Source organism: Somniosus microcephalus, chromosome 16, assembly GCF_052327205.1.
Source record: "Somniosus microcephalus isolate GS21.2 chromosome 16, FLI_Smic_1.0, whole genome shotgun sequence".
NCBI classification, from domain to species: Eukaryota; Metazoa; Chordata; class Chondrichthyes; order Squaliformes; family Somniosidae; genus Somniosus; species Somniosus microcephalus.
This window is the reverse complement of record NC_141002.1, coordinates 93,708,611-93,733,725: the sequence shown is the minus strand read 5'-3', so window position 1 is coordinate 93,733,725 and position 25,115 is coordinate 93,708,611. Positions and strand designations below refer to the sequence as shown.

At 45.3% G+C, this 25,115-nt stretch overlaps 1 protein-coding gene across 2 annotated transcripts in view; it reads left to right on the top strand.

The window, feature by feature from the left end:
- Positions 1-277: 277 nt before the first annotated feature.
- Positions 278-25,115, top strand: part of LOC147106389 (thioredoxin reductase 1, cytoplasmic-like) — a 37,420-nt gene continuing 12,582 nt past the window's right edge. Inside the window, exons 1-10 of one of the 2 annotated variants that reach the window (XM_086009448.1) lie at positions 278-460; positions 5,027-5,149; positions 7,612-7,684; positions 10,520-10,639; positions 13,489-13,631; positions 15,537-15,652; positions 17,773-17,998; positions 18,909-19,001; positions 19,505-19,581; positions 24,901-25,057. In XM_086009448.1, coding sequence (XP_085865574.1) covers positions 5,063-5,149; positions 7,612-7,684; positions 10,520-10,639; positions 13,489-13,631; positions 15,537-15,652; positions 17,773-17,998; positions 18,909-19,001; positions 19,505-19,581; positions 24,901-25,057 — 1,092 coding nt within the window. In that variant the 5' untranslated portion in view covers positions 278-460; positions 5,027-5,062. Of the gene's footprint in view, positions 461-516; positions 888-5,026; positions 5,150-7,611; positions 7,685-10,519; positions 10,640-13,488; positions 13,632-15,536; positions 15,653-17,772; positions 17,999-18,908; positions 19,002-19,504; positions 19,582-24,900; positions 25,058-25,115 lie in introns of those variants that run through there. The other variant, XM_086009449.1, reaches the window with a different exon arrangement.

The window sequence follows — 25,115 nt, the reverse complement described above, 5'->3', positions numbered from 1 at the left end:
GTGGGGCTTTGACAACAGTCCAAGCACAGTCTGTCTCACGTGGAACCTGCCGACCCCGACAACCTTTTCCCTTTCATTGTCTCACCTCTTTTGTTTGAACCCAAAAAAAATAAACCCTTAAACAAATAAACCCTTTAAATAACCCGATTAATCAAATTAAAATTTGTTTCATTGTCTCAGCTGCAAATTTGCCAAATCATTGCAGGAGTGAAATCCTAACTGGGTTCATTGCCACTGGATGACTAAGCAGTCTTGTTATCTGTGAAAGGCTGGAGCTTTAATGACTGGGTGGAGAGGCTCCTCCTCCTCCGTGCTTTCGACATCATGTTGAAAGAGGGGAGAGCCTGGGGGTTGACACTTGGTGAGCAGTCCCGAAAGCTCAGTCGGAACTGACAAAGCAGAGAGGGGCTGTGCCGGTCAGAGAGCGGCTTATAGCGGGCGGTGTGGGAACACTCTACAGGTAGGAGCAGGCGTTTCTACACGTTCAAGCCTTTTAGGAGCAGATCTACGACGGCTCTCTGGAACTGAATGAATACAGCTGGTGCCAAATTTAATTTTGCGTTAATTGTTTACTAGGAAATTCGAAAAAAAACACGTTCTTTTTGCGAAAAGTGAAATTTTAAACACTTTTGTGTGTGTGTGTGTGTAGACTTTTCAAAGTGTAGATTGTGATTTGAGAACGGATTAATCTGGTCGATTTTCCCCTCGTTGTGCACCTTTTTAACTCTCACCTTGCTCGAAGAGGACTGTGTGTCTGTGTTGGGGGGGAAGAGCGAGAGAGGCAGGGCTAATGTGTTGTGTGGAAATAGGGAACATTCACATCGTGCTGGCTGTTTAGCCATGTTTCTTCAATGACCTGTGTACGATGATCCACTTTCTGTGCCTTGGTAAGATCTTGTTTTGGGAGGTCTTATCTGGGCAGGCATTTTTGCTTTTAACAACTAACTTGAGTTATAAAATGTGTGCGTTTCCTGGGGGCCATTCATTCAATGTACAAGAGGCCATTGGTACAGAACCAGGGTTAAAGGAGCCCCTTCATACCAGTCTGCTGAAAGTCGGTATTATTTGAAAGTCCTGCATAATGTGCCCCCCAAGGGGAGTGATTTGAGTTTGAAGTATTTACAAGCAAAGTGAAGGATAAGCTCTGTGTATTTTTCTTTTAGAACTAATTTCCTCCACTTTTTTTATTTAAAAAAAAAAAAAATTATTCATTCACAGAATGTGGGTGTCGCTGGCAAGGCCAGCATTTATTGCCCATCCCTAATTGCCCTTGAGAAGGCGCCTTAAACCGCTGCAATCCATGTAGTGAGGGTACAGTGACTTTACCATAGCGGGTTGGTCTTGCTCGGCCATTATAGAGGGGCAGTTAAGAGTCAACCACATTGCTGTGTCTGGAGTCACATCTCAGCCAGACCGGGTGAGGACAACAGATTCCCTTCCCTAAAGGACATTAGTGAACCAGATGGGATTTTACGACGATCCGATAGTTTCATGGTCACCATTACTGATGCTAGCTTTTATATTCCAGATTTATTTAATTAACTGAATTTAAATTCCCCCAGCTGCTGTGTCTCTGGATCATTAGTCCAGCCTCTAGATTGCTGGTCCAGTAACATAACCACTGCGTTACCATAGCCACAGGCAGTTTGGCTGTGATTTAATGTCAAGATGAACGATGTTCCCAGGAAACCAGTTTTACAGCCTCGAAAGAAAGTTCATAGCATCATAGAAATTTACGGCACAGAAGGAGGCCCATCGTGTCTGTGCCGGCTGGAAAAGAGCTATCCAGCCCAATCCCACTTTCCAGCTCTTGGTCCGTAGCCCTGTAGGTTCTGGCACTTCAAGTGTATATCCAAGTACTTTTTAAATGCGATGATGGTTTCTGCCTCTACCACCCTTTCAGGCAGTGAGTTCCAGACCCCCACCACCCTCTGGGTGAAAAATAGTTTGACTCCCCTCTGATCCTTCCACCAATTACTTTAAATCTATGTCTCCTGGTTATTAACCCATGTCTCCTGGTTATTAACCCTTCTGCTAAGGGAAATAGGTCCTTCCTATCCACTCAAAGTTCTCACCGTGGCAAAATATCCATCAGGATCCTGGTGTGTCTCGCTTCACAGAACTGGATCTGCGTGGAATTGACGGAGGGCTGAGAACGTCTCACCTGGTAGATTAGGGCACTGGGAAGGAACTCTTATCCCAAATTTTAAAAAAAATTGGCGTCAGCCTCTGGGTTTCTTGCTCTGAACGCCGAGCTTGTTGAGGCCGCAGTTAGAGATGGGTTTCTCCAAGTGTACCGTGTGCACGAAATGTCCACAGTGAAGAGGAGAGAGAGAGAGACACCGAGGAGCAGGATGCCACCTTGCTTAATTTGGTAATTGGAATTGCTTGGGTGTATGGTTACACAACAGGCTCAAGTTCGAAGTGTAGATTATGACTATTTGGACAGCAGTACTGACACAATGAGGAAGCCCATGCAAAGTGCAGCTAATAGTTTTTAAATTCCTTTTAAAAGGATGTTTTGTGTTTTTAATGAAGGATTTAGCTGATAAATTCAGATAGTACTTTAAAAGAACTTCAAGTTTTTCAGGTTTTTTGTTTAAATGTTGCATTATATAGTTGGAAAGTTAATTTTTTTTTAAAAAGGGAAGTGTTGCATGTAAAATTCTTCAAACTTTTCTAGTGGTGATTTCTGCAATAATTCAGTTGGGAAAGCACAGTGACTATGACAATGCAGAATTTCAGATCTTTGATGAGGAAGCCAGATATGAATGTTCTCAAATGACACAATTGCTAGAGGACTGAGTGGGCAGTTTCTGTGATTGGTCACAGATACAACTACACGCCTGGGTTTGTGGAACCGATACAGGCCTGGACTGAATTATTAATGTTGAGCCACTATTTGTTCGAAAGATGGATTTCTTTTTGTTGGTAAAAGACAGAACTGCCTATAGTTTCACAATAGACCAACAAAGAATTGATCTCTTGCATTTATTCTCAGTTTTGTGTAAATTCTCTCTGCTTTGAAAAATGCAGATAAATTAAGTGATTCCCCTCTTTCATTCCCCTTTTTCTCTTCACTCTTTCCTTTTTTTACTTCCTCTCCTCTCCACCCCTATGCATCCCCTCTTTTCTGTGCATCCCCTCGCCTCTTCTGTTTTTATTATAATTGTTACAAGTACTTTTATTTAAAAAAAGAATGAAAAAGTGCGTTTTAAGCTGTGTTATCACTACAATAGTGGCAAGAAGCAAATCAGGCACCCTACAACCGCTGTTCTCCCTAGTATTTTTTTTGGGGTGCGCGTGCCCTTTAACTGGCTGTGCGGCCCATTCAAAATTTTGAGCATCCCTGAAATCGGCCCATTTGGAAAGCCGTTCCCGGGGCTGTGCGGGACCTTCAAGCGGCTGCGCAGCTTAGCGGGAACGTTGCCTACAACTCTACAATCCTACCTGACCTGGCGTGATCAAATTGGAGTGACATCACCCTGGAGGTGGGACCCACACTCGAGTTAGGTTGGGCCTTAACTTTGGATTTACTCTGTACAGCATGTTTAGCATTGATAGGAAGGAGAAAACCATTTTTCCACGGACAATAAACTTGTGGTGTAAATGCACTCTTACATTTCACAAAAATTAGTAAAATTAACAAAATATGAAGGGATTTGATAAGGCGAATCTGTTTCCACTGTGGGTGGGTCGGTAACCAGGGGACACAGATTTAAGGTAATTGGCAAAAGAACCAGAAGTGAGATGAGAATTTTTTTTTTCCCCAACAGCAAGTTGTGACCTGGAACGTGCTGCCTGAAAGGGTGGTGGAAGCAGATTCAATAGTAACTTTCAAAAGTGAATTGGCTAAATACTTGAAAAGTGAAAATTGGTATGGCTATGGGGAAAAGAGCAGGGGAGTGGGATTAATTGGAGAGCTCTTTCAAAGAGCCAGCAAAGGCACGATGGGCCGAATGTACATTTCTATGTTTCGATATAGCAGTTTCCCGAGGTATTGTACGTGGAGTCAAGACCAAGTAAGGTTAACTGGGGGGGATCATTGGACCCAGGTGCACCCATTGTATTATGAAAGTATACGTCCTGTTCATATTGTTATATAATACTTTGATTTTGTTTTGTTTTTAAAGCGCTAAATAGCAAAACTTATGGTAGTTTGGGAAGCAAAGAAGTGGAGTGGGTTCGACCGTAAGAGTTTCTCTGCAGGCTAAGGTGCCGGGAGATGCAAAACTGAGGTGCTGCAGTGTCGCCACTGGTGGGAGGGTGTAATAACAGCGTGACCAGAGAGTTCCCATTATCAATGGGGACATGGGAATTTATAATAAAAAAGACTTGCATTAATACAGCTCCTTTCACGACCACCAGACGTCCCAAAAGCGCTTTACAGCCAATGAAGCACTTTTTGAAGTGTAGTCACTGTTGTAATGTAGGAAACGCGGCAGCCAATTTGCGCACAGCAGGCTCCCACAAACAGCAATGTGATAAATGACCAGATAATCTGTTTTTTGTTATGTTGATTTGAGGGATAATTATTGGCCAGGACACCGGGTTGGGGAAAATGTTGACCAAAGTGTGACCAAAACACAACAACAGGAAGTAAGGTTTTGTAGACTAGAAATGCGTGCAGATGTATGATTTTTTTCAATACCGATAGATACGGGAGTAGTCAACACACACGAGCCCAAATCATGTGAGTTTCCAGCCCTACGGGTACCTCAGAATGGGGTCACGAGTTCACACAACTGTGGGGGGGGGCGGCAAGTGACCACCAATGTTCCCTGTATGCTGCGTGGTGCTCTGGGAACCCTTTAAGGGGTTGCGTGGCGCCAAACTAAATTACAGGGAACATTGGTGATGACCCTGACTGTAGCACATTTCAATCTAATCAGTGAGATATACACGCACTTGCGCTCAAAACAAAAATCTGAAATCCAAAGGCGCCTATTCCTCTACTCCCTTTTGTCAGAAAATAATGAGCAGAAAACAGTGTTGTGTTTAGCTTCCCTTTCATCTTTTTTTACAGGCTCACTAAGAAGGCACGCTTGAAAATCAGCTGGCGATGACTGAAGTCAATGAAACCAAGGGACCCTATGACTATGATGTGATTGTCATTGGTGGAGGCTCTGGGGGACTGGCTGCTTCAAAGGTACAGTTCTGTGCAGTAGTAATGCAGAAGTGATCACACTCTTGAGAAGGCCTGTAGTTTATATAAAGAGGGTAAGAAAGGCTGCTTGTGAAAGTGAGTGTAAAACGCCTCATTGTACAAAGGGTATGGAACTGGAGGTGACTGTCTGTCTTATTCTGCATCCTATTCGTTCGCACGAAGGATCACTGGGCCTGTGAAAAATGCAGAAATAATTGGAAGGAAGCATTTGGTGAAGGCTAACCTGGCAAGGGACCGCACAATAAATGGTAGGATACTGAGAAGTAACAACAGAAAACGCTGGAAAAACTCAGCAGGCCAGGGCAGCATCCATGGAGAGAGAGAAACAGAGTTAACGTTTCAGGTCGATGACCTTTCGTCAGAACTGTACAAGTACAGAGGGACCTTGGAGTGCAAGCCCACAGATCCCTGAAAGTAGCAGGACAGGTAGATAAGGTGGTTAAGAAGGTGTACGGGATACTTATTAGCCCAGGCATAGAATATAAGAGCAGGGAGGTTATGCTTGAACTGTATAAAATACTATTAGGCTACAGTTAGCGTACTGCGTACAGTTCTGGTCACCACATTACAGGAAAGATGCGATTGCACTAGAGGGGGTGCAGAGGAGATTTACGAGGATGTTGTCAGGACTGGAGAATTTTAGCTATGAGGAAAGATTGGATAGGCTGGGGTTGTTTTCTTTGTCACAGAGGAGGCTGAGGGAAGATAAAATTGAGGGGCCTAGATAGAGTGCATAGGAAGCACCTATTTCCTTTAGCAGAAAGGTCAATAACCAGGGGGCATAGATTTAAAGTAATTGGTAGAAGGATTAGAACTTTTTTCACCCAGAGGGTGGTGGGGGTCTGGATCACACTGCCTGAAAGTCCCGTTCACCCATCACATCCTGCGCTCGCTGACCTACATTGGCTCCCGGTCCGGCAGTGCTTCAACTTTACAATTCTCATCCTTGTTTTCAAATCCCTCCATGGCCTCGCCCCTCCCTATCTCTAGCCTCCTCCAGCCCTACAACCCTCCGAGATCTCTGCACTCCCCCCAATTCTGGCCTCTTGTGCATCCCTGATTTTAATCGCTCCACCACTGGTGGCCGTGCCTTCAGCTGCCTGGGCCCTAAACTCTAGAATCCCCTCCCTAAACCTCTCCGCCTCTCTTTCCTCCTTTTAGATGCTCCTTAAAACCTACCTCTGTGACCATTTGGTCACCTGTCCTAATCTCTCCTTATGTGGCTTGGTCAATTTTTTTGATAAAACTCCCGGAAGTCGCTTTGGGACGTTTTGCTACGTTAAAGGGGCTATATAAATACAAGTTGTTATTGTAGTGCATTCCAGATCATGACAACTCAGTTTATATTAAAAAAAAAGTTCTTCTGATCTTCCCCCCCCCCCCCCGCACCACCCCCAATCCCCATCTTTTTTGCCAATTATTTTAAATCTGTGTCTTCTGGTTACCAACCCTCCTGCCGCTGGAAACGGTTCCTCAAAGATTATCCTGTTTTTCACATTTTCTGGTTTTTATTTCATATTTTCAGACCCCCCTTCTATTATTTGATTTATATAATATTTATTTGCTGGGTACAAAGTGATTCTTTACGCCAGCAAATACAATCAACTGATTCATCCCTTTAACAAAATAATAGTACTTGAGAAACTAAACGAGTGTCAGGTCTGGCTCATTTGGTTCCACTCGCTCACCTCCTGAGTCAGAAGGTTGTAGGTTCAAGTCCCACTCCAGAGACCTGATCACACAATCCAGGCTGACACTCCCAGTGCCGTACTGAGGGAGTGCTGCACTGTCGGAGGTGCCGTCTTTTGGATGAGATGTTAAACCCAGGCCTTTCGGGTGGATGTAAAAGACCCCATGGCAGTGGAGTTCCCCCAGTGTCCTGGCGAATATTTATCCCTCAATCAACATCACCCGAAACAGATTATCTGGCCATTGCGACCTTGCTGTGCAAATTGGCTGCTGCGTTTCATAAATTACAACACTTCAAAATTACTTCATTGGCTGCAAAGTGCTTTGGGACGTCCTGAAGTTGTGAAAGGAATGATATAAATTCCTTTAATGGGCACTGCGAGATATTTCAAAAGCTCCTCCATTTCAGTGTACTTGGAGTGTTTTGTGCTCTGGTCTCTGGAGTGGGACTTGAACCCACAACATTCTGACTTGCGGAAAACAGTTCCATGCACCTCTGAAGAGATGAGAACGCTGGAGTGTTGGGGCCGAGTTTTTTATCCGGGGAGCCCGAATGAAGCCGTGAGCTGCCGTGTTCATTGTAATGTGAAGGCGTGGAGCTGCTTCGTGGCGATGCAGCGAGTCACATGGGACTTGTTCAGGATTGAGCCATTTGTAAAAACTGAAATTAAATGGAAATCAGGTGGCAAAAAGAGGATTTTCCTTTTGGTACTTGGCTTAAATCTCATTCACACCTCTCTCTCATTATTTCACAGGAAGCTGCCAAGTATGGGAAGAAAGTGCTGGTCTTGGATTATGTTACTCCCACACCTCTTGGGACTGCGTGGGGTAAATGTTTAATAATGCTCTCCTATATCTTTTCACCCGCTAAACTATTTGTGCATTCTTTTAATGGATTTACAGGGACTTGGCGACTATCTTTTCTTTCACATAAAGGGCCGTATTTTCCCGATCGGAGGCTTCCCGCGTGCGGAGGCCTCCGATCTGGAAAAAATCTCCGGAATTACCTGAGGGCTCCTGAGGTCCAGACACTTCCGCTCCCTGGCGCCTCCAAACTCGAAATGTGCAGGGCTCGGGTATCCGAGGCGCAGGCAGTTCACCGCGTCCCTGGGATCACGTGGGCCATGGGGAGCCAATCAAAGAAGGGAATCTCCCTTCATACACTTGACAGACCTGTCAAAAATATGAATGGAGATCACCCCAAAAGCACTAAAATATTAAAAAAATTAAAAATCACATTTTTAAAATTAGTTGAAATTACAATAAATTAAATTTAAAACAAATTTAAGTTTTTTACGGGGCTAAAAATAAACTTTTTTAAAAAGTATTTTTAAATGATAAATGAGGGGGGGGGGGGAAAAGTATTTTTACTTTTTTTTTCAAATCTTATGCTGTTAAAAGCAGGCCTTACACCTACTGCTTTTACCAGGTGAAGATTTCTAAGGGTTTTCTGCAGGCGGGGTTGCTGCCAAAAGCAGAACTCTTCCCCCACAGAGGCCCTTCTCCAGGGCAGGCGTCCAATCTGTCAAGAGCATTCTTGGCAGATCGGAAACGCCGGTTTTCAGCGCATGCGCTTCACATGCCTGAAGCCGGCATTTCCGATGTCCCTACGGGTGTGTACACATGCAGCCCAACTTTTCTTTATTTAACATTTTGCGGGTCATTTAACTAATGTACTCCCTCTCTGTGATTAGGGACATAGGAATTGCTAGATGAAAAAAGACCTGAGGCCCATCTAGTTCACCTTCTACCATCCTGGTAGTCGCATGACACAACGATAATGGAGTTGTTCACTAATTATAGCAATCAATCTCTCTCGATTTTAGTCTACAACAGACCCAGACATGAGGTGAAGAAAACCCCCAGTGGTGGAAAGCTTTAGGATTCCCTAGGTCCAAAGTCACCTGTTCCTCCCAATCTTGCCACACTTGCCACACGCCATGTCTCAAATTACTCATATACTGTATCCCAAAATGTTATTTTCTGAAAGAAATTTGAATGAATCAACACTAACTGCTTCCCCCATCTCCTTGGGGAGCCTGTTCCATAGATTGACCACTCGCTTACTAAAATATCGTTTCTGCAGGAGTATCAGTTTCTCGTCCACCCCTGTTTCTCCCTCCTTTCCTTTTTTCATTTTGGTCCGATCTTATTAAAATACATGGACCCAAAAATGCGTGGGGGTGGGGGGAGGGGTTTACAGTGGGCGGGGGGTGGTTACGATGTGGGGTGGGGTGGGGTGGTGTCCTGGGACTCGCGCTGTAAATCCGGCCCGAGTCTGCCAGGACAGCCACAACCCAGATACCCCTTCAGTGTAAGCTTTCTTTATGACCTTGTGGGGGACGGAGCCTCTGCTGACTCCTACAAGGTCATCGACATGGGGGGTGGGGGTGCGGCAGGGTCTCCATTAAAATGGAATGTGAGGGACTTTCCAATAGGTGTGGAAAGCTGTCCTATGTAAGAAGTCACGCAGCACGCTATTTGCCCCTATAATGAACTGATTGAGGTGTACAAAATTATGAGGGGGATAGATAGAAAGGAACTTTTCCCCTTTAGTAGAGGGGTCAATAACCAGGGGGCAGTTTCAAGGTGAAGGGCAGGAGGTTTAGAGGGGATTTGAGGAAAAACTTTTTCACCCAGAGGGTGGTTGGAATCTGGAACTCACTGCCTGAAAGGGTGGTAGAGGCAGGAACCCTCAACATTCAAGGCTACGGACCAAGTGCTGCAAAATGGGATTAGAATAGACAGGGCTTGATGGCCGGCGCAGACACGATGGGCCGAAGGGCCTCTTTCTGTGCTGTATAACTCTATGAATCACTCGGGCGTTCTGAGGATGTAATAAGGCGCGACATAAATGTATGACTTTATGCAAACTGTGACATTTCTCAATCTGAATTTTGTCTGATTTAGGGCAGATTCAGTGAGGCTGTGCTCCTGGAGCTGTGCCTCATTATGGAGCACGGATGGTAGAATTGGCAATACGCAGGCTGATTGTCCAAATCTATGCTGCCGGCAGATATTCCTTGGGCTGACGGTGATTCTCGGACCTTCAGGCATGCACTGAATTATTGTTCGAGAGGGAGCAACTGTTTCCTCTGGCGGGAGGGTCGGTAACCGGAGGGGACAGATTTAAGATTATTAGAAAAAGAACCAGAGGGGAAGATGAGTTTTGGTTTTTACGCAGCGACTCTGGAATGCACTTCCTGAAAGGTGGTGGGATCAGATTCAATAAGAACTTTCGAATAGGGAGCTGGATGTAAGCTTGTAAAGGGGGGAAAGAAAAATTGCAGGGTTATGGGGAGAGAGCAGGGGAGTGGGACTAAATTGGACAGCTTGTTCAAAGAGCCGCACAGACACGATGGGCCGAATGGCCTCCTTCTGTGCTGTGTGATTCTAAAATGGCAGGCATTGTGCTTCCGATTCGCACTACCGGTGGGTAAGGCTCTCAGCTAGCAGCACGAACCCATAAAATTGCCCTCGTTTGATTGTGCTTCCATCTGGCGAGGCCGAATCGGCTCCAATATTTCTCCTTAACTTTTACCTGGTGTTGTAGTTTATCTCTCAAACTTATCGTTTTTTTTTTTTTTTTGAAATCTAGGTTTTTTTAAAAAAAAGAAAAGTAAAGCTTGTTGCACTGCGCATTACCTTTTTTTTCACCGTCAGGCCTTGGAGGGACATGTGTCAATGTGGGCTGTATCCCGAAGAAGCTGATGCACCAAGCTGCACTTCTGCACCAAAGCCTAGAGGACGCCAGGAAATACGGCTGGACATTTGATGCGCAAGGTTTGTGAATAAATACTTCTAACACCGAGGAGATGTGGACTAGAGTGCTGTAGTACGATATTTCATATTTGTTATAGTCATGCAGCCAATCTCATTGTTCATTACCGAGACCGCTTGCTTCCACCTCCTTAACATCGCCCGCCTCCGCTCATCTGCTGCCGAAACCCTCATTCATGCCTTTGTTACCTCTAGACTCGACTATTCCAATGCTCTCCAGGCCGGCCTCCCACCTTGCACCCTCCATAAGCTTGAGCTCATCCAAAACACTGATGCCCTGTGTCCTAACTTGAACCAAGTCCTGTTCACCCATCACCCCCTGTGCTCGCTGACCTACATTGGCTCCCAGTCCGGCAAGGCCTCCATTTAAAAAAATTCTCATCCTTGTTTTCAAATCCCTCCATGGCCTCTCCCCTCCCTGTCTCTGTAACCTCCTCCAGACCTACAACCCTCCAAGATCTCTGCGCTCCTCCAGTTCTGGCCTCTTGCGCATCCCCGATTTTAATTGCTGCACCATTAGCGGCCATGCCTTCTGTTGCCAAGGCCCTAAGCTCTGCAATTCCTCCCTAAACCTCTCCGCCTCTCTTTCCTCCTTTTTTAAGATGCTCCTCTTTGACCAAGCTTTTGGTCATCTGTCCTAGTATCTCCTTGGGTGGCTCGGTGTCAACTTTTGTTTGGTAACACTCCTGTGAAGCGCCTTGGGATGCTTTACTATGGTAAAGGCGCTATATAAATACAAGTAGTTGCTGTTCTATCAAACTGCGTTGCGTAGTATTTCAAACTGGTTGGTGAACATTTTAACGGTCCAATCTAATGGATGCTGCTAATTAGTAATCGAATCCTTATCCTTCACAGACTTGTAAATCACACTACAGTGATAATTTCTCTGATTTCTGGAAAAATAAATCGGTATCTTAACATTCTCATTGTGCCTAAGCTTTACTGAATGCAATATTTAAGATAGAAGACAGTATTTGCAAATACTATGATTAAGACTTGACAAGGGTGGAGAGGAGACTTACTGGAATGATTTAGCGCTCTGCTTCCTTCCCGGAGCACAAAACCTATTGTTTTTAAAAGTTGAGAAACATTAGCGCCTGGTGCTAATTTTCTCAACTGTTAAAAGCTAGTGCCCCAAACGGGCCTATAATGAATTTCTCCCCCATGGACTCTAAGGGAATCAAGGAATATGGAGATCGGGCGGGAAAGTGGAGTTGAGGTCGAAGATCAGCCATGATCTTATTGAATAGCGGAGCAGGCTCGAGGGGCCGAATGGCCGGCTCCAGCTCCTAATTCTTATGTTCTTTTGTTCTTTGTTGAGGTAGAAGATAGGTAAATGCAGAAAATGGCTCGAGATGCAAGAATAGGATGAGGGAACTCTGGTTCAAACCAGTAAAAAGCAAATTTAGAACTGACTTCAGGAACTATTTTGCACAGAGTGATCAACATGAGGAATGGACTTCAGGGTAGAGGAATGGAGGTAAAACCCCTGAAATCATTTACGAAACAGTAGGATGCTGCGATGAGGGGAGAAACTATAGGGCCTTTCTGCATGGATGAGCTGAAATGGGACAAATAGCATTCCCTGTCCATAATTATCTTGTGATTTAAAAAAAAATTCCATTCTCAGGATGTGGGCATCGCTGGCAAGGCCAGCATTTATTGCCCATCCCTAATTGCCCTCGAAGGTGGTGGTGAGCCGCCATCTTGAACCACTGTTCTATTGTAGCAGTTTGGGAGAACTACAACTGTCTTGCTGGGCCATTTCAGAGGGGCAGCTAAGAGTCAACCACATTGCTATGGGTCTGGAGTCACATATAGGCCAGGCCAGACCGGGTAAGGATGGCAGGTTTCCTTCCCTAAAGGACATTGGTGAACCAGATGGGGTTTTTACGACGATCCGATAGTTTCATGGTCACTGTTACTGATGCTAGCTTTTTATTCCAGATTTATTTAATTAATATTGTGAATCTCCATGTCGAAGTGAAGGCACTTAGCTGCACACTGTGTCTCCTGGTTCTACTTCAATCTGAGGTTTAGATGTCGGCCTGTATTCTAAACTAACTGATGGTATTGGAGCAGAGTTTCTGCACATTTACATCAAGCGCAGAGGGTAGAGCGATCGAGAACCAGTTACCCAGTCCACTGCTTGTTGCTGTTCTATCATTGTCCGAATTGTAATGCAGTCAAATCTTTGTTAATAGGATCTCCAATCGTGTAAGCACACTTGGCAGTATATTTGCCAATTTTAGAGAATGACGATAAGCTTTTGATGCTAAAGTATAGTGGGGCGGACTTTCCTCTAGCACTTGGGCGTAAAGCATCGCACAAGTGGAAAATCAGGCAGGGAAGGGTCACGTGTCCATAATACGACCAGTCCAGTTCTCCATCCTATATGTGCTCCATGCACGCAATGCTTTATGTCCAAGTGTTAAAAAGGAAAATCTGCTCCAGTGTAGTTTTCCTGTGAGTACTGGACTGATGGCGCCGTACGTGTTTGCATGGCTCCCAGGAGAGAGCTTTGCTCACGAGGAGCGCAGGTCAGAATATTGGGTGCCAAGGCCAGTGTACTGACTTCCTGATGGTCCCAGTTTGGTGGACATTAATTTTATTGTTTGGAAAATTGGGAGCACCGTGAATCGGACCTCTGTCCATGACGTCTGTGCCCAATTCTCTGATCCACAGACCCGATGGGCAAGCCTTCACACCTCGCGAAATTTACACTTCAGTGTATTTGGAAATGATTTTTTTAATTTAAAAAGTTGACCATTCTTGTTTGTTCCTCTCATACCCATAAAGGTTTTAAGACCGAGTAAGATTCACCTACCAAGTAACATTTGTTTTCTCTATAGTCCGCCATGACTGGGGAACTATGAAAGAAGCTATTCAGAGTTATATAGGCTCTCTGAACTGGAGCTACCGAGTTTTGTTAAGGGACAATGCGGTTACGTATGTGAATGCTCATGGCGAATTTGTCGGACCTCACAAGATCAAGGTACCAGCCCCATGAATTGTAAATATACCCTAAGTTGTTATTAGGGCCGTGCTAAGGAACCTAGCTTATGAAGCCAGCTTGAAATTTGAATTCAAGCAACGTGTCTCTCAAAAAAAACATGCACTCCTTCCACCACCGGCACAGTGTGTACCATCTACTGCAGCAACTCGCCAAGGCTCCTTCGGCAGCACCTCCCCAAACCTGCAACATCCACCACCTAGAAGGGCAAGGGCAGCAGGCGCATGGGAACACCACCACCTCCAAGTCACGCACCACTTGGAAGTATATTGCCGTTGGGTCAAAAATCCTGGAACTCCCTAGCAGCACTGTGGGAGTACCTTCACCACATGGAAAAATTCCAACCCCGGTCTCTGTTGCACCACACTCAGCAATTCCTCAGTAGTGGTCACGGGTTTGGGAGGTGCTGCCGAAGAAGCCCTGGCGAGTTGCTGCAGTGCATCTTGTAGATGGTACACACTGCAGCCACGGTACGCCGGTGGTGGAGGGAGTGAATATCTAAGGTGTTGGACGAGGTGCCAATCAAGCAGGCTGCTTTGTTCTGGATGGTGTTGAGCTGCTTGTGTTGTTGGAGCTGCACTCATCCAGGCAAGTGGAGAGTATTCCATCACACTCCTGACTTGTGCCTTGTAGATGGTGGAAAGGCTTTGGGGAGTCAGCAGGTGAGACACTCGCTGCAGAATACCCAGCCTCTGACCCATTCTTGTAGCCACAGTATTTATTTGGCTGGTCCAGTTAAGTTTCTAGGCTGACACTAGTGCAGTGCTGAGGGAGTGCTGTACTATTGTCTTTCAGATGAGCCGTTAAACCGAGGCTCTCTTGTGGACTTAAATGATCCCGTGGCACTATTGAAAGAGCAGGAAGGTTCTTCGTGCCCTGGCCTACATTTACCCCTTCCATCAACACCTGGGATCTTGCTGTGTGCTAAGTGACTACACTTCAAAAAGTGCTTCATTGACTGTAAAGCACTTTGGGACATCCTGTGGTCATGAAAGGTGCTATATAAATGCAAGTTTTTTTTTTCTTATTCTTTCCTTAACACATCGGGTGTTGTAGCTCTCTACCACCTTCCCAGCGTAGATCAGACACAGAAGCAATCGAAGCTTGGCTCGGACGTTGGCCCAGAGTTTCCGCCAGTCAATGCAATCTGGCTGAAATCGGCCAAACCAGCGCAAAAGATCTCGGAATTTTAAACGCAAATTACGTCCAGCATAAATTGAGTTTCCACTATCTTTTGCGCTGGTTTAAATTTTAAAAAAAATTGTGCTGAAAGCTAGCCCCGGCCATGCCCCCAGTTCGAAATGGTGAGTTTGCGACCATTCGAGGAGGCTCTTCCAATATAAGTGCTTTTTTTATGGGGCACGATTTATTTAAAAAAAAAAAAAAAAAAAAAAAAAAAAAAAAAAATTAATTTACTAAGAAGCTAACTAGTGTACACCAATGAAACTAGTAAATGGTTCAGCATCGTGCTTTTTAAGTCATTTTCATTTAGGGTTACTCGCAGGTGGAGGACGGGACACTTTTTTAAAATTTAAAAATGCTTATTTTTTTGTGATGACCACATTTTCAGCTGTATTAATAAAACCGCACCAGGTCATCGCTCTTAAATACATCAAGGTATAATTTTTAATGGAAAGGAAAGAAAAACAATTACGCTCTCGCCCGACTGCGCTGGTCCACGGAAGATTTTACGTTTGTGATTATGCAAATGAGTTTGCGGGAAAACCAGCGCAAGTTTGCCGATTTGCGCCTAAAGCGGAAACTCTTAAGCCCTAATGGTGACTTTCCTGCTGAGTCGTCAGGGAGAAATGGACGATTGACTGAAGAAAGCATCTGGCGTGGAGATGAACGGTTTTACTCACCACATTTCCCTTTTTTGGTTTCTAGGCAACGAATAAAAAAGGAAAGGAAACCTTTTACACGGCAGAAACATTCATCGTAGCCACTGGAGAGAGGCCTCGGTACCTGGGAGTCCCAGGTGACAAGGAGCACTGCATCACCAGGTACTCGCTAACAATCGCTTTTACATACTACTTCTGAGCATTTACGTACCAACATAATATATGGACAGGAAAAGACCAGCTTGTCCGTCAAGCCTTCCACACACCACATGATAATATAAGCAATAGGAGTAGGCCATTTGGCCCCTCGAGCCTGCTCCGCCATTCAGTAAGATCATGGCTGCTCATCTTCACTATCCCCATATCCCTTGATTCCCTTTAATATTCAAAAATCTATCGATCTCAGTCTTGAATATACTGAACGACTGAGCCTCCACAGCCCTCTGGGGTAGAGAATTCCAAAGATTCACCACCCTCTGGTGAAGAAATTTCTCCTCATCTCGGTCCTAAATGGCAGACCCCGTATCTGAGACTGTGACCCCTGGTTCTAGACTCTCTTCAGCCAGGGGAAACCTCCTCCCTGCATCTACCCTGTCCAGCCCTGTAAGAATTTTGTATGGCCGGAACGTCACGACTAAGCACTTGTTCCCAACTCCCCTCCCACCCTGCTCCGCAGTCATGCATTCTCCGGGAAGAGTCAAAATGCCAGAGAGAGAACCCAGGGCTTATCAAGGAAAAAATACTCTGAAATTCCTCTCCCACCCCCTCAGGTGATCAAACAGTCCAGGGGATCACACGGACTGAACGTTCTCTATAAAGACACTGACCATATACATGATGTGATCTCTGTCCCAGTCAGGAACCGGTCCAGTTCCCTCTTGAAGATAATGCAGAGTCGGCACTCTGCTCGCCCGCTGGCAATGTATTCCAGAGGCTCGTTACTCTCTGGGGAGAGAAGGACCGGCTAACATCCAGTCTATTCTGACTCTTGCATAATTTTAAACAAATGGATGATTCACAATGATCTTTTGCATTAAGTGACGATTTGCCCATCTTTCGGGATGATGGCTGCATTTTCCGACCACTGACAGTAAACTGTTCGAAAATCCAACCCAGCTTCTTTTAATTGTTCTCAAAGGTTCTGTGCCTGTTCCCCAAAAAAATAAGCGGGAGAGACAGAGTTAACGTTTCAGGTCGATGACCTTTCGTCAGAACTTTAGAGTGATTAGAGAGGACCTTAAAGCTGGATCGTTATGTAGCAAAAGAGAGCTTCGGCTGTCACTTTTTTGGCCGAGGCATGTCTCAGCGAGGTTTTGAGGAGGCTCTTGAATGACATGCGAGAGGTAGCAAGTTGCAGGAGTTTAAGCAGAGCTTTGCAGAATGTGGGGCTGATAGCTCTGCTACAGAGAGTACAGCGGAGGCAGAGGGAGATATAAAAGAGGCCAGAGATGGAGAGCACAGGGATGGGCAGGACTAGAGGTTGCAGAGGTGGAGTGGGGTGTGGCTGTGGAGGGATTTGTAACTCCAGGACAAGTGTTTTTAATTCCGTGCATTGGGGAATGGAAGGGATGTGGGGAGGTTAGGAAACTAGCAGTAGAGTTTGTGGGATGGAACTTGGGAGGCATCGAGGAAATTGAGCCAGGATGTGGCCCTGCCTGTTGAGAATTATTCTCTGATGTAAAATAGATGCAGAAAGAAACCCTTGCATCCATCTATTTATTGTATTAGTGACTGAAGTTCATGACTATCGTGAAAGATGTTGTCGAATATGTTGTAAGGGTTTATGTTGGTAGCACCCTTGCCTCTGAGCCAGACGGTTGTGGGTTCAAGTCCCACTGCAGAGATTTGAGCACAAAAATCCAGGTTGACACGTGCAGTGCTGAGGGAGTGCCGCACTGTCGGCGGTGCCGTCTTTCAGATGAGACGTTAAATCGAGGCCCTGTCTGCCCCCTCAGGTGGACATAAAAGATCCTATGGTACTGTGTTGAAGAGCAGAGGGCGTTATCCCCTGGTGTCCTGGGCCAATATTTATCTCTCAACCAACATCACTAAAAAACAGATGATCTGGTCATCATCACATTGTTGCTTGTGGGATCTTGCTGTGCACAAATTGTCTGCCGTGCTTCTTACATTACAACAGCGACTCCAGATCAAAAATACTTCATTGGCTGTAAAGTGCTTTGGAACGTTGTGAAAGGCGCTATAGAAATGCACATCTTTTTCTTTAAATCTCAAGATAAATAATAATACTTTCCCTTGTTCTGCTTTAATGCTAATTCTAGCGACGACCTGTTCTCGCTCCCTTACTGTCCTGGAAAGACCTTGGTGGTGGGAGCTTCCTACGTTGCGTTGGAGTGTGCTGGGTTTCTTGCGGGCCTTGGGCTGGACGTGACCGTGATGGTTCGCTCTATCCTGCTCCGGGGATTTGACCAGCAAATGGCAAACCAGATTGGGGACTACATGGAGTCCCATGGGGTCAAAATCATCAGGCAGTTTGTACCATCTAAGGTAAGCACAGCGTGCGTGTGCGCTGGGGTTGGGGCAATGGTGAGGAGCGCTGTGTTAAGTAGTGTCTTCTTCATTGTATTGCCACATGTTTCGTGTCTTCATATTTTAGGGCTAGATTTGTAACGCAGAAAATGCGCGGGCTGCAAAAAACTGAGCACACTGGCCAAATTCCTGATGTGCGTTAAACGGTAAAATTGACCCCAAGTGCGTTCAACTGAACTGAACAGGTACCTCCAACTTCTTCACGTCAACCCTGGCTCAGTGGGCAGCACTCTCGCCTCTGAGTCAGAAGGTTGAGGGTTCAAGTCCCCACTCCAGGGACTTGAGCACACAAATCTAGGCTGACACTCCCAGTGCAGTGCTGAGGGAGTGCTGCACTGTCTTAGGTGCCGTCTTTCGCATGCGACGTTAAACTGAGACCCCGTCTGCTCTCTCAGTTGAATGTAAAAGATCCCATGGCCACTTTTGAAGAGGAGCAGGGGAGTTCACCCAGGTATCCTGACCAATATTTATCCCTCAACCAACCTCACTAAAAAAACAGATGATCTGGTCATTATCACATTGCTGTTGTGGGAGCTTGCTGTGTGCAAATTGGCTGCCGCGTTTCCTACCTCCCAATAGTGATCACACTTCAATGTCTTCAGTGACTGTAAACAGCTTTGGGACGTCCTGATGTTGTGAAAGGGGTTATGTAAATGCAAGTTTTTGTTTTTTCCTTTTCTCTTTCTCCACCCACCACTGCCAAAATCCTTCCAGTGCTTAGTGTCGGGTGTTAGTGATTCAAAGCTCAAATTCATTGCACCAGCCAAATGATAATTGCGATTTATTTCTCTGCATGTTGCAGTAAAATAACAGCTGCAGTTCTCTGCTCCAACACACACAACTGGTCTTCTCCCCTTGTTTTGTACAGATAGCACAAGTTGAACCAGGAACTCCAGGGAAGCTGCGAGTAACTGCTCGATCTACAGGCAGCTCGGAGACTCTGGAGGAGGAATATAACACCGTAAGCGATAAAGGACGAAACTGTGGACTGATCATTAGGGTGTATTTTGTGAATTTATGCTCTTGGCACCGAGCTTTGGCTGCCGGGATTGAATAGTGGGAATTGCATAGAATGTACACAGAAACAGGCCATTCGGCTCCATTGGACCATGCTGGTGTTTATGCTCTACTCGAGCCTCCTCCCACCCTATTTCATCCCCCCCCCCCCCCCCCCCCCCCCACCACCACTTCATCAGTATAACCTCATCAAATCTAGGAATGGGTGTGGAGGTCAGTGGGCTCCACAGGATGTGTGTCTCCATTAAATTTAATGCCCGGATACCTGATCTCTGCCTCTTGTTAGGTGAACCTCCGTGAAATATAGCCTTGAGATTCTTAAAGGAACTTGGAAAATTAGCTGAAGGCTTCCGTAATCTTGAAATGTTTGACTGCGTAAATGACACGTGCATGGAAGATGTCACCTTGCCATGGAATGTGTTCTCAAAGTCTGTTCTGTTTTTGCAGGTATTACTGGCAGTCGGGAGGGACGCCTGCACTAGAAATATTGGCTTGGAGAAAGTGGGAGTAAAGACCAATGAAACGTAAGCTGGTGCTGGTTCTTGTAACCCCATTAACACCACAAGCAAAATATTATTTTGCAGAGGACGTGCACTTCCTGTGCACAAACCTTACTTGCTGTTGTAACAGTTTTTTGGGGTCACTTTTCTGCCAACGTTTCCCATTCAGTTTTGCTATGTGAACTGTCACGGTGTATTTGCAGGCTTTGACCACTAGGTGGCTCTGAAGTCCCTCTCCAAACTCTAACTGTCTTAAACCTAGGAAGGAATATAGGAACAGGAGGAGGCCATTCAGCCCCTTGAGCTCAACAGCTTTTTGGGGGAGAGTTCCAGATTTCTCCCTGCAATGGAAAGTAAAATCTGGCATCATGTGACCTGATCATCAGACTCCCACCGGGCGAGTAATGTTAAAATGACCCCCATAGCGTTGTACAATAAGACTTGACGTGCTCGGGGATATCAATTCATTTAAAAAAGTTGCACTCTTGTAGGTTAAGCCATTAAGGGTTAACACGTCAGTGCCCAAAGCCTTAAGGACAATGGGATCAATTTTAATTTAACAAGCTCTCCGTGCCTGAATTCCCTATATATTTCCCCCCCCCCCCCCCCCCAGCTCGATGCCAAACGGAAGGGATAGGAACAGGAGGAGGCCATTCAGCCCCTTGAGCTTGTTCCGCCATTCAATGAGATCAAGGCTGATCTGCGACCTAACTCCACATACCCGCCTTTGCCCCATAACCTTTATTACCTTTGGTTAATAATTTTAAATCTGAGATTGAAAGCTTAACAATTGATCCAGCATCACTTGATGTTTGTGGAAGAGAGTTCCAAACTTCTACCACCCTTTGTGTGTAGAAGTGTTTCCTAATTTCACTCCTGAAAGGTCTGGCTCTAATTTTTAGACTATGGCCCCTAGTCCTGGAATCCCCAGCCAGTGGAAATAGTTTCTCTCTGTCTACCCTATCTGTTCCCCTTAATATCTTGAAAACTTCAATCAGATCACTGCTTAACCATCTAAATTCCAGGGACTACAACCCTAATTTGTGTAATCTCTCCTTGTAACTTAACCCTTGAAGTCCGGGTATCATTCTGGTAAACCTACGCTGCACTCCCTCCAAGGCCAATACATCCTTCCTAAGGTGTGGTGCCCAGAACTGCTCCCAGTGCTCCAGGTGTGGTCTAACCAGGGTTTTGTGCAGCTGCAGCATAACTTCTACCCCCTTGTATTCTAGTCCTCTAGATATAAAGGCCAGCATTCCATTGGCCTTTTGATTATTTTCTGTACCTGTTCCTGACATTTTAATCCATCTACCTGGACCCCCAAGTCTCTTTGGACATCCACCGTGTTTAGCATTTCACCATTCAGAAAGTACCCTGTTCTATTCGTTTTAAGTTCAAAGTGGATGACCTCACGTTTGCTGACATTGAAATCCATTTGCCACAGTTTTGCCCACTTAATCTACCAATTTCCCTTTGTAATTTTCTGCTTTCATCTACGCTGCCTATCTTTGTCATCGTCAAATTTCGAGAGAGGTCTTTTTATGCCATCATCTAAGTTAATAAATATTGTGAATAGTTGAGGCCTCAACACAGATCCTTGCGGGAAACCACTAGTCACATCCTGCCAGTTTGTGTCAGCTGGTAGCCCACTCGCCTGAGTCAGAAGGTTGTAGGTTCAAGTCCCACTCCAGAGACTTGAGCACAGAAAGCTCGGCTGACACTCCAGTGCAGTACTGAGGGAATGCTGCGCTGTCAGAGGTGCCGTCTTTCAGATGAGACGTTAAACCGAGGCCCCGTCTGCCCCCTCGGGTGGGCGTAAAAGATCCCATGGCACTATTTGGAAGAAGAGCAGGGGAGTTATCCCCGGTGTCCTGGCCAATATTTATCCATCAACTAACATAACATAACATTAAAAAAAAACAGATTATCTGGTCATTATCACATTGCTGTTTGTGGGAGCTTGCTGTGCGCAAATTGGCTGCCGCATTTCCCACATTACAACAGTGACTACACTTCAAAAAGTACTTCATTTGGCTGTAAAGCGCTTTGGGACATCCAGTGGTCGTGGAAGGCGCTATAGAAATGCAAGTCTTTTTACCCATTATCCCTACCCACCTGTCTCCTGCCGCTCAGTCAATTTCCTAACCAGGTCAATAATTTGCCCTCAATTCTGTGATCTTCTACCTTAGTTAACCGTCTCTTATGTGAGACTTTATCAAATGCCTTCTGGAAGTCCATATAAATAACATCCATAGACGTTCCCCTGTCCACTACTTTAGTCACCTCTTCAAAAAATTCGATCAAGTTTGTCAGGCATGACCTACCTTTCACAAATCCATGCTGGCTTTCTTGGGTCAACTGAGGTGTTCAGTCACCCTAAAATCTACCCCTACATTTTTTTTGCAAAGTAAGCATAATTAGAAATGCATTTTTCTGCAAGAAAAATGAGGCAAGTTTAATCCCTGTAAAGGTCAACACGCTGTTCTGTTAATTAAACCAAAAAATAAAATTGGCGGAATGCGATTCACCAAGGTCAATCAATGTTCTCCGTAGTTATTTTTTGGGTGCGCGGCCCATTCACAGGTCGCGAGCTTTAACATAGGACAAGCCAGTCCCGGGCTGCTTGTAGGGAACCGTCTAGAGCCATCCTTTGTTTCTTAACCTGTCCCATTACCATCTCCTTTTGCCTTGAATATCTCTTAATGTCTCTTAACTTCTCCAGCCTTCCATCCAATCACAGAGCTTCCCTTTTGTTCTTTCATCCCCTCCCCTGTCCCAGACCCTGCACTTGCTTAAAAATCTGTTCCATTTCCTGCTTTTTTTTCCCAGTTCTGACGAAAGGTCACTGACCTGAAACGTTAACACTGTTTTCTCTCTCCACAGATGCTACCTGACCTGAGTATTTCCAGCATTTTCTGTTTTTATTTCAGATTTCCAGCATCTGTAGTATTGTGCTTGTAGGGAACATTGCTCAGGTGAAACTGTATAAATGTTTCCACAACTGTTCAAATGCAAAATGTTCTGTAACAGATGAGTTTGACATGGAGTGCGTTGGTTAAAAAGGATGGGGTCTCTGTCCCTGCTTTGCGTCCAGCTCGAGTGTATGGTGACGTAAGAAAACTACTAGGCACTTGGTCTGAGTGTTAAACAAGGCTTTAATCAACTGTTTTTCAACATGGAGATCTAGTTGTGTCCTTCACTAGTTCCTGTTAAAGAATGTCCTGAGCAAGCTGGGCCCATGCCCAAGTATTTATACTCTCCCTGGACAGCGCCACCAGCAGGCCGCCCAGTATTATTTCATAAGTCTTTCCACATGAATGACGAGATTCATGTCGCATGGCTTGTTTTTCGTGGCGTGGCAGCGCACTTCGGTTCCAACTCGAGCAGACACCTGTTCTAATCCTGGCCTCGCTTCCCATTCGAATGTGATCTGTTTACATTTGGGCAAGTTAATTTTCTCTCCTGACTTGCCAGCCAGGTTGGTAGAACGCTGCTTGGCAGTGGAGAGCTCAGCTTCACAAGGGGAAAGAGAAAAGTAGCTGGCAGTGCCAGCCTTAACTAGCAGATGTGCGCAGTGCTGGCCTGCATCTGCCGACGCAGTGACCATGACATCCATTCTGACACCCTGTGAGCCACCATCCCATCCGAAGCGGTAAGGCACAGTGAGGATTTGACCAAAGCAAAATACTGCAGATGCTGTTAAATCTGAAATCGCAAAACACGCTAGGAAAAATTCAGCAGGCCCGGCAGCATCTGTAGAAAGAGCAACAGAGTTTGTTTCAGGTCGATGACCATTCATAGAAAAGAAAACAGAGAAAAAAAAATAGGAGCAGGAGTCGGCCCTTCGAGCCTGCTCCGCCGTTCAATATGATCATGGCTGATCCTCTATCTCAATACCATATTCCCGCTCTCTCCCCATACCCCTTGATGCCTTTTGTGTCTAGAAATCTATCTATCTACCTCCTTAAATATATTCAGTGACTTGGCCTCCACAGCCTTCTGTGGTAGAGAATTCCACAGGTTCACCACCCTCTGAGTGAAGAAATTTCTCCTCATCTCAGTCCTAAATGTCCTACCCCGTATCCTGAGACTGACCCCTCGTTCTAGACCCCCCCCCCAGCGAGGGGAAACATCCTCCCTGCGTCCAGTCTGTCTAGCCCTGTCAGAATTTTATACGTTTCAATGAGATCCCCTCTCATTCTTCTAAACTCTAGTGAATACAGGCCTAGTCGACCCAATCTCTCCTCATACGACAGTCCTGCCATCCCAGGAATCGGTCTGGTGGACCTTTGCTGCACTCCCTCTATGGCAAATATATCCTTTCTTAGGTAAGGAGACCAAAACTGCGCACGGTACTCCAGGTGTGGTCTCACCAAGGCCCTGTATAACTGTAGTAAGACATCCTTGCTCCTGTACGCCAATCCTCTTGCAATGAAGGCCAACATACCATTTGCCTTCCTAACTGCTTGCTGCACCTGCATGTTTGCTTCCAGTGACTGGTGTACAAGGACACCCAGGCCCCTTTGTACATCAGCATTTCCCAATCTATCACCATTTAAATAATACTCTCTGTTTTTCCTACCAAAGTGGATAACTTCATATTTATCCATGTTATACTGCATCTGCCATGTATTTGCCCACTCACTCAACTTGTCTAAATCGCCTTGAAGCCTCTTTGCATCCTCCTCACAACTCACAATCCCACCTAGTTTCGTGTCGTCGGCAAACTTGGAAATATTACATTTGGTTCCCTCATCCAAATCATTGATATATATGGTGAATAGCTGGGACCAAAGCACTGATCCCTGCGGTACCCCACTAGTCACCGCCTGCCACCCTGAAAAAGACCCATTTATTCCTACTCTGTTTCCTGTCTGTTAACCAATTTTCAATCCATGCCAGTATATTACCCCCAATCCCATGTGCTTTAATTTTGCACACTAACCTCTTATGTGGGACTTTATCAAAGGCCTTCTGAAAATCCAAATACACCACATCCACTGGTTCTCCCTTTATCTATTCTACCAGTTACATCCTCAAAAAACTCCAGTAGGTTTGTCAAACATGATTTCCCTTTCACAAATCCATGCTGACTTTGTCTAATCCCATTGATATTTTCTAAGTGTCCTGTTATCACATCCTTTATAATAGGCTCTAGCATTTTCCCTACTACTGATGTTAGGCTAACCGGTGTATAGTTCCCTGTTTTCTCGCTCTGACGAAAGGTCATCATGCTGAAACGTTAACTTTCTTCTCTAGCCACTGCCTGAACGTTTCTTTCCAGACCATTGTCTGTGTTTTATTTCAAGTATTTGTAAAAAAACATTTTTTTTGTTGTTTTAGGTCTGGTAAGATTCCAGTCAATGAACTTGAACAAACAAACGTGCCCTACATTTATGCCATTGGAGACATATTAGATGGCAAGTTGCAGCTCACACCAGTGGCAATCCAGTCTGGGCGCTTACTTGCCAGGAGGCTCTATGGAGGGTCTGCGGTCAAGGTACAAACCTAAATTTGAATTGCTAATTTCTTGCAACAGCCAAAGCTGCTTAAAAGAA